General features: G+C 36.5%; 1 protein-coding gene across 3 annotated transcripts; it reads left to right on the top strand.

The window, feature by feature from the left end:
* Positions 1-8,087: 8,087 nt before the first annotated feature.
* On the top strand, positions 8,088-13,616 carry LOC133283540 (DUF21 domain-containing protein At2g14520-like). Of its 3 annotated transcripts, none has more exons than XM_061480404.1 (11): positions 8,088-8,415; positions 8,757-8,833; positions 8,923-9,006; positions 9,323-9,436; positions 9,556-9,642; positions 9,918-10,057; positions 10,146-10,233; positions 12,494-12,567; positions 12,681-12,790; positions 12,935-13,197; positions 13,303-13,616. In XM_061480404.1, exons 1-11 carry the CDS (start codon positions 8,238-8,240, stop codon positions 13,345-13,347), a joined length of 1,260 nt encoding a protein of 419 aa, XP_061336388.1. In that variant the 5' UTR covers positions 8,088-8,237; the 3' UTR covers positions 13,348-13,616. The 3 variants fall into 3 exon arrangements, with proteins under 3 accessions (XP_061336388.1, XP_061336387.1, XP_061336386.1); XM_061480403.1 differs by having other exon boundaries at positions 12,681-12,805; positions 12,944-13,197; XM_061480402.1 differs by having other exon boundaries at positions 12,681-12,805; positions 12,932-13,197.
* Positions 13,617-13,990: the final 374 nt, after the last annotated feature.

The following is a 13,990-nucleotide window of genomic DNA, read 5'->3' as shown; positions in this document are numbered from 1 at the left end:
ACAAATCATAAATATGATGCTATTAAGAAAAAAATACACAACCTATAAATTTAAAATATAAGTATTTGGCTATAAAAAAATATATAAGAATTTAACCAATCATAATATAAAATATTTGTTTCCTAGTGCATAAGCTATTAAACAATAGTGATACAACGAAATTTAAAAAAAAATATGAAAATGGTAAAATGTGTCTTCATAATCATTATCCATTGAAGTTGACAAAAAATACTAAATTTATACCCAAAGCTCCAAAGTAATCCTTCATACAAGTTGCTAGGAGTCCCTCTAGTTGAATGAATCAATAATCAATAGAAGTCTCAATAGAAGTTTATCGTCTACCTAAAATAAACCTATACAAAATATAGATTCTTCAAATTTTTTGAATTATGGACTCAACTCAAAGTAGAGGTGATAATTTTCAATACGACCCGTTGACACAACACGAGAAATTCGTGTTCGGATCAATCTATTTTTTCATTGAAGTCTTGTCGGCAAAAGTTAATACAAAAAAACTCGTGTCGCATTATATATCAACTCGCAAACATGAAATTGATGCGTGTTAATCTTTTCATAAATTATTTGTGTTGTATCTTATTGCATGTATAATAAATGATACAACTTGAGGTGGACAGATGATTCGTATTATGAAGTCAATTGAATTGCCACCTTTACCTTAAACAATTAAAAACTCAATTCCTAAGGAGTAACTTGTTGGGAACTCGGTTCCCTCAAGCTCGGCTAAGAAGCCTTTTTGCGGAAGTGAATCAACAAGATCCTCGATCTCGGATCTCGGCAATACCTCAGTCTGAACTTCACCAGGACGGGCAGCGCAGCGGAAAATCAAAACGGAAACAAGAGAGAAAGCAGAGAAACACAAACAGATTTTAACGTGGGAAAACTTTCTCCAATGAAGAAGTAAAAACCCACGGGACCTAATCCAGTTCAAAAATCCACTATGAAAAATTGGTTACAGATTATCAAATTCACCAAGGTGGTGGTTAACTCAACCTCTCCAACAATGGTGATAATCAAACCTCCCTAGAGATGTTTCACTCAAACTCTCTAGAGATCTATCAAATACAAAGCATAAAGCTTTGCTCAAATCTCTCAAATAAATTTCCCTCAAATTTCTAATCTCTCTCTTTATCTCTAACCTAGCCTCCACCCAGAACTAATGAATATATATAGAAGGTGAGATCTAGAGTTTAGGGTTTTTAGGAAACCCCTCAGTGGGCTTGGGATTAGCATTGAGGAAGCCCAACAAATCTCCCCCTCCGACTTCAATGCGTCGGCTTCAGCATCAACTCGGCTCCTTCACTGCAATCTTCAAATTTCCTTGCTGGAACCGGCTTCGTCATCATGTCGGACCAATTTTGGTTAGTGTGCACTTTGATGAGTTTGAGCTCAACACCTTCCACCACATCCCGGATCCAGTGATACCCCACATCAATGTGCTTAGTGCGGGAGTGATAGGTCGAATTTTTCGCAAGATGGATTGCACTTTGATTGTCACAACCCAGCTCGTACTTGTCTTGATCATGGCCAAGTTCCATGAGGAACTTCTTCATCCACAACATCTCTTTGCTTGCCTCAGTAGCGGCAATGTACTCAGCCTCAGTTGTCGATAGTGCAACACATTTATGAAGTCTTGATTGCCAAGAGACAGCTCCTCCGGCAAATCTCATCATGTATCCCGTCGTCGATTTCCTTGAGTTAGAATCTCCCCCTAAATCAGAATCCAAGTAGCATTGTAACTCGGCTTTTCCTTCTCCAAATCGGAGACATAAGTTGGTCGTACCTCGGAGGTACTTGAAGATCCACTTCACTGCTTCCCAGTGTTCTTTGTCGGGGTTCGATAGATACATGCTTACCATTCCAACAGCATATGCCAAGTCGGGTCTAGTGCAAACCATTGCGTACATCAAGCTTCCGACGACAGATTGGTACGGGATCTTCAGCATCTCATCTTTGTCTTCATCAGATCTCGGACATTGTTTCTGGTTCAGCTTTATGTTTCCGGCTAAGGGGGTGCTCACTGTTTTGGCTTTGTCCTTGCTGAATCTCTTCAGAATCTTCTCAATATACTTCTCTTGACTCAGCCACAATAGCTTCTTTTGTCTATCTCAGATAATCTTGATTCTGAGTATCTGCTTTGCAGGGCCGAGGTCCTTCATTGCGAAGGACGAGCTCAACGCCTTCTTCAGGGCGGCTATCCTCGATTTGTTTTTCCCTACAATAAGCATGTCGTCAACATATAACAACAAAATCAAAAAATCTCTGGCCTCATACCTCTTCACAAATACGCAGTAGTCGGCTCCTGTCTTCTCAAACTTGTGATCAGTCATCAATGATTCAAATTTCTTGTACCACTTCCGAGGAGCTTGCTTCAAGCCATAGAGGCTCTTCTTCAAACGACATACCAAGTCTTCTTGGTCTGGAGCTCGGAACCCTTCAGGTTGCTCCATATATATCTCTTCTTCTAAATCACCGTGAAGAAATGTCGTCTTCACGTCCATTTGTTCTACCTCGAGGTCCATCGAAGCCGCCATGGCTAACACGGTTCAGATCGAGGTCATTTCACCACAGGAGAAAAAATCTCCTATAAGTCTACTCCTTTCCTATGATTGCAGCCTTTCACTATAATTCGGGCTTTGTATCTCAGCTTCTGCCCGTTCTCTTCATTCTTAATCTTGTAGACCCATTTATTTTTCAGAGCTCGTCTTCCTTCAGGCAACTCGGTTAGCTCATAAGTTTGATTCTCGTGCAAAGGTTTCATCTCGTCTTGCATTGCATTTTCCCATTCTTCTTTCTCTGAGCTTGTCACAGCCTCATCATAACTCTGAGGCTCACCGTCTTCAACAACAACGGTGTATTCATCAGATAGGTATCTTGTAGACGGTCTTCTTTCTCGAATTGGATATCTCGGTTGTTCTTCAGCTTGAGAACCCGGTTCATCATTCTCATCCCGGATCTCATCATCAACTCGGACCTCATCATCTTGGTCATCATCAGCATGTTGCTGGTCATCATTTTCTTCATTCTCATTATTTTCTCCCCCTGCTTCAGCTCAGACATGAGGGATGGGTTCTTCACGTCTGACAGTAACCCAGACTTTGGGCTTCGAGATGTCATGAATGTTCTCATCTTCATGAAAGATCACATCTCAACTTCTCACTATCTTCTTATTGATTGGATCCCAAAGTCGAAACCCGAACTCACATCTCGGCGAACCAAGATAAATGCATTCTTTAGTCTTCGCGTCAAGTTTTGCCCTTTCATCTTTAGGGATATGCACGAAAGCTCGGCATCCAAACATCTTCAATTGATTATAGGCCGCTTTTCGACCTGTCCAGACTTCTTCTGAAATTTCTCCTTCAAGTGGCTGTGATGGTGAGAGGTTGATCAAGTCAACAGTAGTTATGACGGCTTCTCCCCAAAATGATTTCGGCAATCCGGCATTGGATAACATACTTCAGACCTTCTCTTCAATAGTCCTGTTCATCCTCTCAGCAAGTCCATTCAACTGTGGAGTCTTGGGGGCGTCTTCTCAAGTCGGATCCCGGTTGCTCTGCAATATGCATTAAATGGGCCACAGTATTCACCAGTATTGTCAAATCGGACCACCTTTAATTTATTGACAGTCTTCCTTTCAACCATTGCATGGAATTCTTTAAAGGATTGGAGTACCTGGTCTTTAGACTTCAACAAATATACCCACACTTTGCGGGAATGGACATCAATAAATGAAACAAAGTACTGAGCTCCTCCAAGGGATCTTTCCGACATGGAGCAGACATCAGTATGGACGAGGTCAAAAATATACCTGCGTTGTCTGGGTTGATCTGGTCTCACAAAAGAAACCTGGTGCTGCTTTCCAACTAGGCAGTGCGTGCAACTCTCCAACGCTTGGCCTTTCAACCCGGTCAGTAATCCTTTCTTGTTCAGGATCTGGAGCCCTTTCTCGCTCATGTGGCCGAGGCGCTTGTGCCATAGCTCCTAGCTAGGTTCATCTCGGACAGAATTGGCTTCTCCGCCATTAATTTTTCCTTGCATCACATACAAAGAGCCTTCCTTCTTGCCTCGGGCCACAATCAAGTTTCCCTTGGCCAGCTTCCATCTAACACTACCGAAGTAGTTCACTAACCCGACATCATCAAGTTTGCCTACCGAGATTATGTTCAATCGCATTTCAGGAACATGCCTTACATCTTTCAACACAAGTCGGCACCCAACATCCGTGGTCAGGGTCACATCACCGACACCAACAATCTTGCTGGTCACTTGATTTTCCATCTTCACGACTCCAAAATCACCACCTCGGTAAGAGGAGAAAAAACCTTTGTGTGGAGTAACATGGAAGGAGGCACCGGAGTCAACAATCCAGGTGCAGTAATTATATGCAACATTCAAATAATTATCCTCACCAAGGAGGAATATCTCGACATCCGGGTTGACAGCCACAATAGTGGTGCTCTTGTCTTCCCTCTTCTTGGGAATAACCGTTCTTCTCGTCATTCTGCAGGGTCCAGCAGTCTGGCTTCTTATCACCTGTCTTTCCACAGTAAAAGCACTTCAACTCATATCTCGACTTTGACCGACCTCTGGACTTTTCTTGCCTGTCACGACCTCGACCCCGGCTTTTGCTTCTACCCCGGGAGTCAGATTTCCCTATGTTCTCAGCAACGTTGGCCTTAGACGTGCTCGAAATACCTTGTTCTCTTCTCCTGGCTTCTTTGCCTAGGAGGCTGTCTGTCACGACATCCATCTTCAATTTTCCATCTGGAGTCGAATTATTCAAGGTCACCACCAGAGTATCCCAGCTTTCTGGCAGCGAGCTCAACAACAGCAAGACCTGCATCTCGTCTTCAATTTTCATTTCAGCCTTTGACAGCTGATTCACAATACCTTTGTAGGTATTGAGGTGTTCAATCATACTCATGCCATCCTTGTATTCCAGCTTCACAAGTCGGCGAACCAGGTGTGCTTTGTTCCTGGGAGTCTTCTTCTGAATCATGGACTCCAGCTTCGTCCACAACTCATACGGGTTTGTGAACTCGGACACGTGCTCAAAGAGGCTTTTGTCAATATATTTTTTGATCGTAGCTACCGCCTTACGACTCTGAATCTTCCACTCCTTATCGATTTTGCCTCCCGGTTTCTCATCAAGGATAATAGGCTCATGTAAATCTTTGCAATAGAGATGATCTTCCATCATCGGTCTCTAATAGGTGAAATTGTCTGCGGTCAGCTTGAACATATCTCCATCATGGGTTATGCCACTGGTCTCCATCTCGTTTCTCTCAGAACCCGTCGAACTCGGGCTCTGATACCACTGTTGGGAACTCGGTTCCCTCAAGCTCGGCTAAGAAGCCTTTTCGCGGAAGTCAATCAACAAGATCCTCGATCTCGGATCTCGGCAATACCTCGGCCTGAACTTCACTAGGTCGGGCAGCGCAACGGAAAATCAAAACGCAAACAGGAAAGAGAGGAGAGAAACACAAACAAATTTTAACGTGGGAAAATCCTCTCCAATGAAAAAGTAAAAACCCACGAGACCTAGTCCAGTTCAAAAATCCACTATGAAAAAAATGGTGGTGGTTAACTCAACCTCTCTAACAATGGCGATAATCAAACCTCCCTAGAGATGTTTCACTCAAACTTCTAGAGATCTCTCAAATACAAAGCATAAAGCTTTGCTCAAATCTCTCAAATAAATTTCTCTCAAATTTCTAATCTCTCTCTTTATCTCTAACCTAGCCTCCGCTCACAATTAATGAATATATATAACAGGTGAGATCTAAGGTTTAGGATTTTTAGAAAATTCTTCAATAGGCTTGGCTTAGCATTGAAGGAGGAAACCCTATATAACTTACACACGTTTCTTCTTTGAACACCTTCCTTAACTCAAAAGTTTACTTCAAAGAAAAAGGAATCCGTAGGCTTTAAAAGCTCATCAAGACTTGAAACATGGTACAAAATAAAGTAAATAAAAAAAATAAAAGAGACAAGGAGAAAATAAAAAAGAAAAGAAAATAAAGAATAACGGCATCCTCGGGTGATAGCTTGAATCTAAAGTTTGTTTAGATTTTTTGAAATTTACCATTCTGCCCCTTGCCCTTTTTACTTGTACGGTACGTTTCATTTAATTTGAGTATTTGAGTAAAACTAGCTTTACAAAGTACAAACACTTGTTTTCCCAAAAAAAAAAAAAAAAAAAAAGTAAAAAACACTTTTTTTGTCGATTGGTATATGATAAATTTTTGCATATCCACAAATTATGATTTCCAAAAATATAGTGGAAAAATTATTTTCTTGAAAATATTACTAAAAAATTATTTGGTAGGCTAAAATATTATCAAAATTTTGTCCCAAAAATGTGTAAATTTTTTCCAATACGTAGGATTCTAAGAATATCATCCCTTTAGTGGTATTATTGGATGGCATTCAGGAAGAAAAATTAACACAAAACAAAATTCTGAAAAAATTAAATTCTCGAAAAAAAATTCAGAAACCTTATACCAAATCTCGATAAATAAGATTATCATTATCACTTTCTCTAGAATCTCAAAATATTCCCCCTACCAAACACTCCTAAAAAAAAGTATAAGGAAGTAAATTTTGAATAAATCGACCTCTCAATGCAAAAAAAAGAAAAGAAAAAAAGAAAAGAAAATGGTGATTATTAAAAAAAGGACAGATTATTCTATTTATCTTTTTTTATGTTTTTTTTATTTATTATTTTTCAATATCGTTATATCAGAATTTATTCTTTTTCTAAAAATTAGTTGAGATTCTAATCTGATAGTTTTAGAGAGTGATAAATAGAATAAGCATGAAAAAATAGGTAAAATAATTGATTCCTTATAAAAAAGAAATAGATTATTTATTTTTTTCCTATCTTTATTTATTATTCTTCAATATGATAAAGGTAGTTAAAATTTTAATCTAATAATATTGAAGAATAATAGATAAAGATACACAAAGAAAGAAATGGATAAATAGAAGGGGAATGATTCGTTTATAAATTTTTTTATATATTTTTGCAAATTACATTATGTACTCTCGGAAGAATATAATGTAACCTAATGTTCTCATAGGATAATATAGTATAATTTGTAAGAGTTTATAAATAAAAAGTTTAATAAATATAACTCTTTCCTAAATAGAAATATGAGTAAATATCATTTTTGGTCCTCAGCAAATTTTACGATGCCTGCTTTAGTCCCTAGCAAATAAAAAGACTATTCGTGGTCCATAAGAAATTCAAACTGGACCCATTGTAATCCTTTTGAGGAATTAATGTGGGTCTTTTTTGAATTTGTGAGGATCACGATTTCAACTAAATGGATCTATTTTGAATTTTTTGAAGAACACGAATAATCTTTTTATTTACTAGAAACTAAAGAGGACATTGTAAAATTTGCCGATCACCAAAAAAGATATTCAATCTAAAAATATAAATAACATATCGAAGTATTCCGCGAAAAACCTGCTATCAACAATGATAAGACCGAAAAGTGTGAGAGACAGGGACTATGATTCATGGCAAATCTTGTCTTTTGGACACAGCACACAACTCAACAACTATCACTTACTTCCAAATCCAACTAACTACTTCTTTCCCATCCTAATCTCTAATGGGTTAAGATTATTTTACACTAGTATAAGTTACACTCTCAATTTTGACTATTGATTCCACTTATATTTAAGGACTCTAAATTTTTAGTAATGTGAGCCATTGGATATAAATGGATCAATGCTCAAGATTGAATGTAAAACTTTTAACTCTTACACTGGTGTAAGAATATCCTACTCATCTCTAATAATTATATCATAAATACATATATATACCAATTCTTATTATTAATTTTCTTATCATAAATTAAAATAACAATAAATGAGAATGGTAACAAGGTTGGTATTAAGAAGTAATAAGAAGATCTCCAAAAAAAAAAAATAATAATAAGAAGAAGAGAAGTGATAAGAATAACCTCTGTATATAATATAAAACAAATAAATAAATTATTTCAATATAAACATAAATAAATCTACCATCTTCGTTCTTTATATTTGTGCCACACAACTCTTCACATGCTTCTTCCACCGAAACTATGGAGTTGCTCGAGCTCTGGTGGTTGTGCTTTCTCTGACTAAAAACCCTGACCTGAACCAACGAGTATAAAGAAGTTAGATAGCGAAAGTTAGAGAGAGAGTGTGTGTCTGTGTGTGTGTGAATGGCGGTGGAGTATTCATGCTGCGGATCGGAGTTCTTCGTGCACATAGTCGTGATCGTGTTTCTCGTGCTTTTTGCCGGATTGATGTCAGGCCTCACCTTGGGCCTCATGTCCTTGAGCCTCGTTGATCTCGAAGTTCTTGCTAAATCTGGTACTCCTCAGGATCGTATACATGCTGGTAAATCATTCCTTCACCTCTCTCTTACTCTTTCTCTATTTCACTGAGATTTGTATGTTTTTTCTCCAGGTGTTAGAATATTAGAAAACACCTCATAATATTCATTCTTGTATCTTATAACATGTTTAAAGTATTTTAAATGATCTCTTAGGATTGTTTCCTTTCATCTTAGGGTTGATTTAATTAAGAGAGACGGTGCTCTCTAGCTGAATGTTATCCCTGATCGGAGTGATATTTAGCATTGTAGAAATGGAGACAACGCGATTGATTCTTTTTGTTTTGGTAAAATATGTAGTTTTTTATTCTCTAATTTTTTTGAACTCCGTGTTTTGTCATTACAGAGAAGATATTGCCTGTTGTCAGAAATCAACATTTATTGCTTTGCACCCTACTAATTTGCAATGCTGCATCCATGGAGGTACAACTAAAATCATATGCTGGCCTGTAATGTATACTATTGTCACATGGATTTAGTATTCAAAACGATTTTGTTGTAATTTTTTTCAGGCACTTCCTATTTTTCTTGATAGTCTTGTTACTGCATGGGGTGCTATCCTGATTTCAGTGACATTAATTCTTCTGTTCGGTGAGGTGAGAAAGTTCTGTCCTTATATGTTTTAAATAAAGCATACTCCACCTTGTTCTTAAAGGGGCGGTTCGTCCCTTTTGACACACAGTGAAATTGAAGTGAGAAATTCGTCTTCAATCATGATTTATTTATAAGTAAATTAATTTCAATCAATGGAAGTTGTTAACATTTGTAAATCTGACTTGCTACTTGTCACTTGTCAGTGTTCGTTTTCCAATAAACTTTCTAATAATACCCTTAGTTAATATGAATATAATAGCATTCAATTACTTAGCATTGCATGTGAAAGTGCTCTGACACATGTCTACTTGTGTGAAGATTATACCCCAATCAGTTTGTTCTCGGTATGGTTTAGCAATTGGTGCAACAGTGGCTCCCTTTGTCCGCGTGCTTGTATGGATATGTTATCCAGTTGCTTTTCCAATTAGCAAGGTGACATACGTTCATCAGAATTTTTATTACTGTTTGATTAAACATGGAGCAAATTTAATTTATTATGTCCTGACTTTCTTTTCCACCTTTTCTTTTTATGCATTGATGTGATTTTCCAGTTGTTGGACTTTTTGCTGGGCCATCGACATGAAGCCCTTTTCCGCAGAGCTGAGTTGAAAACACTTGTAAATTTGCATGGCAATGAGGTCTGTATCAGAGCAACTTGATGTTCTCAAGGCATCCATATTTATGTTATAATGTTTTTATTCATTTTCTGTTGTAGCTGAACAAAACCTGTATTATTTGTTTCATAAGAATGCTGCTCTTCTCTCGACCTTTTCTTTTGCAATGTAAATATGTAATTTGCCCAAAATGTCACTAAGGGCTATCTTATCTACTTTTTTTGGTTACTTGGAATCCTAGCCACGATATTCATCCTTCCATGTTTTTGTTATTGCTCTTCATGATTGAATTGTATTAGGCTGGAAAAGGTGGGGAGCTAACACATGATGAAACAACGATCATTGCTGGGGCACTTGAACTCAGTGATAAGACAGCCAGTGATGCCATGAGTCCTATATCCGAAACATTTGCCATTGATATTAATTCAAAGCTTGATAGGTATGGTGTACTAAAAAATTATAAATGAAAGCTAACTTTTGCATTTTATATAAATTTTACTCATGATTAAATACCTATTACTAAGCAGGGAACTGATGAATGAAATATTGGAGAATGGACATAGCAGAGTCCCAGTCTATTATGAGCAGCCAACAAACATTATCGGACTTGTACTGGTATAGTGTGTTGTTTTTTTCCTGTAAACCTCATACATTGAGCTATCATTTTGTGTTAGATGAATAACTGCTATAACACAACATACAGTTTCATCTCAGTTGCTTTGAGGTACCCCTTTTTTCTTAAAAGTAAAAAAGTAAAAATTCAACATGGCAACTTTCTTTACAGGAGGATTAGTATAGATGTCAATTGCTTTTGACTGTTTGATACAAACTATCTATGTAGAACCTCACAATCTCACAGGAATCACTTGTTGAAGGCTTATCATATTTACTTGGCAACTTAAATTGAAGGTCTGCCTCAATAATGTGAGACAATATCATTACTTGGAGTCATACCGAGTTCTATAAATGCTCAATAATGGAGTATTTTAGTAAATTGAACAAATTATAGGAGAGCATAAGTTGAAAGTCAGGCTAATCAAGACATTACTCACACTTAGAATCATACCGAGTATGTAGCAGTTTGAGCAGTACAAGAGGGGATGGTTGATCAGGAAGAGAAATAAGTTGTATGTCGTGATGTAGGACTAGGAGTTGCTACCGGATAATGGAACTATATATGAACTATCCACCTTAGACAGTGCTTAAGATAGGCCGTAGATGATAATGTCTTCCTTAGGCACTACTGACCCAATAATCTCTCCTATAACTATATTTTCTCTAGTTGGGCATCTTTATTTTTATCATTTCTTTTCAGAGCCATAAGTGGCCAGTTGAGACTCGTTTAACCTGCTTTAATACTGTTGCTATGCTTAAACTTTTTTGCCCTGCTTCTATTGTATGGAATATATTAATAGGAAATTGCTCTGATGCCTGCCAAAATTACATTAATCTCCATCAGAAATTCTAGTAACCACTAACCAAAGTAAGTACGTAGAGTGCAGCAGACATGAAAACAAAGGGTCTGTTTGATTATGGTTTTTTTTTTTGCTTTTAAAAACTGTTTTGAATAAAAAATTTGAAAACTGATTTTGAGAGTAGAAGAACAATACAACTTATTTGAATATAGTTAGATTACAAAAATGCAATTAATGAAGCTTCATAATTACAAGATTACCACTGTAAAATAATTTAAATTTAAAAACAAATTAGATTTGTTTACGAAAATGTCATTAATGAATCCTTATAATTACAAAATTATCACTGCAAAAACAAGAAAACCAGAAAACAATTTTTGAGAACATCCCTAGTTTGTTCTCCATTTTAAGTTTTTAAAACTAAAATACAGTTATTGTTTTGGGAGTCATTTTTACAAAACAACCCTTTCCAAACAACTTTTTTTACTATTTTGTTTTAAAAACTAAAAAACTGTTTTTAAGAATAGAAATCAAACAGGCCCATAAGTTTGAGCTAATTTGCTAGTTTGAACAATGACATTGAATGTCTTGGTTCAATTGGTAAACTTTTCCCAAGGTTTCTGGCCAGTACAGGAATAAAAATTGCCAAAAATTTATGTTCAACTTGGGTATATGTGCTTTCCATAGAGATGAGCAAAAAAATACATTTCTATGGGATAATTTAATTTAAAAACAAGCTAAGTGCTTAATTATCTGGCACAAGGTAGATTTCATAAGGTCTAGTCATATTTATGTCATTCCTGTGTAGATTGAATATGCCAACTATTTGTTAAAAGACTTAAAGTGCTTGCTGCATGTTGGTCAACTATGAAACAAGCTTAGTACTTCGTTATCAGGCACCAAATAACACTCATAAGGTCCTATGACATTGCTAACATTACTGAGTACTGTTGTTGGGTGGTCAACAGTCAACTATTAGCCAAAAGGTTTGCTGCATGTTAATTTTGATATCACAAGTAAGGATATAAAAATGTCACTTTTAAGACGAATATTTTGTAGAAATCAGAGGTGATTTTGGTGACATTGTTGTAATACAAACACGAGAGAGATCAAAATCATCAGGGACCTCAGTCACTTGTTTTCTGGTAGATAAGCCAATATAGCTAATGCAATTGTGATATTAGTACTTCAACAGTATTGATTTTCATTGAGGTTGATGGTCCCTGTATTGTTCATATGAATTCTGGCTGTTGTGAATTTTTTCCCCTGCAAGTTTGTTCGGTACTGTTGTGTCAGTGAATTTATTTTTATGTGATTGCTATTCTTCTGTGTTATTTTCCTTTTCTCTACACATTTTACTAATGCTCACTCGATCGAAGTATCATTTGTTTTCTCACTCCTTTTGTTTTTTGTGATTGTATGTTACTTTTGTGTTCTGAATGTGTGCTGCTTAATTTTAGGTCAAGAATTTATTGACAATTCATCCAGAAGATGAAACACCCGTGAAGAGTGTAACCATACGAAGGATTCCAAGGTATCTTGTATATGTTTTGTAGGTTTGATGGAGATAGGAACATAGGTTTCATATCGTGCTTAATGGGCATTATGTCACCATAAATCACGTTTAGTAATTACATATAATGACAGGGTTCCAGAAAGTATGCCACTTTATGACATTTTGAATGAGTTTCAGAAGGGCCATAGCCACATGGCCGTCGTTGTAAGACAGTGTGACAAGACAAAGCAGCTCTCTTCCAAAAATCATGCAGATGGTAAGAAAACATGCGGTAAACAGTTTAAATTTTTTTTTTCTTTTGCCAAAATTTTGTTTAGATTCTCTTTGAAGCTGAAATTTTCTTTCATAATAAACCCTCTGTGACTCATGCCCTCTAAAATAGACTCGGTGAAAGATGTGAAGGTGGATATTGATGGTGAAAAGCCTCCCCAAGAGAAAGTTTTGAAACCCAAGATGCCACTCCATAAATGGAAAAGCTTTCCAAATACAAACAAGTCAAATAGGGGTGGTTCTCGGAGCAGAAAATGGTCAAAAAATATGTACTCGGATATTTTGGAGATAGATGGAAGTCCCCTTCCTAAGCTCCCTGAAGAAGAAGAAGCTGTTGGAATAATTACCATGGAAGATGTCATTGAAGAGCTTTTGCAGGTACTTAACGTTCTTTCTGAACAATCCCATTTGCTCTTGAAATCTTGTAGAATGCAATGTTGTTTACTTGTAGAAAGCTTTACTGACATCAATATTTATGTGTAGGAGGAGATCTTTGATGAGACAGATCATCAATTTGAAGACTCGTGACAATGGCCTTTCCATAGAACAGTCTATGTTCACATTCTTGTTTGGACTATATTAGATTGTTAATTAGATAATGCAGTTTAGGGTGAGAGATGACTGGAACGTCAAGCTTGTAATACTTTTACATCAAACTCTCTTTTTTGAAATGGGCATCAATGGGTCGCAAGGATATGAGGAATGTTTAGCAAATCTAGTGTTTTTTGAATTAAACTATAGCTACTTGGATATGGATTGCATATATGTATCATGAAAGAGTACTTATATTTAGTACGAAGAGCATTCTAAGAATTTGACTACGAAAGTAAAAATGCATAGCAATACACAATTAAAACATAAAATGGGTTTGAAAAAAATTCCGTACATTTATTATCTATAATCACATTATCACTCTACAATGGTACTTTCACGAAATTCCCTTCATTTTGTCTTACTTGTTGCTGTCTCACCTTTGACCACTTATTTTGTTTCTTGCTCTCTCCCATCGTAATATTATATGGGTTATGTTTATCTCATTTTACATGAGATAAACAACTCTCTTACACACTCAAAAAGAGATTGAGTCTCACCATTTTTTTCTCTCTCCTCTTACCTGTGAGTCCTACTTATACTTTTGTTTCTACAACATAAAATAGTTTTTTTTCCTACA

Source organism: Gastrolobium bilobum, unplaced genomic scaffold, assembly GCF_033153095.1.
Source record: "Gastrolobium bilobum isolate Gb01-03AN ecotype WA unplaced genomic scaffold, APGP_CSIRO_Gbil_v1 utg9509, whole genome shotgun sequence".
In the NCBI taxonomy this organism is placed as follows: Eukaryota; Viridiplantae; Streptophyta; class Magnoliopsida; order Fabales; family Fabaceae; genus Gastrolobium; species Gastrolobium bilobum.
The sequence above is the reverse complement of the archived record's forward strand: the minus strand, read 5'-3'. Positions and strand labels throughout refer to the sequence as shown.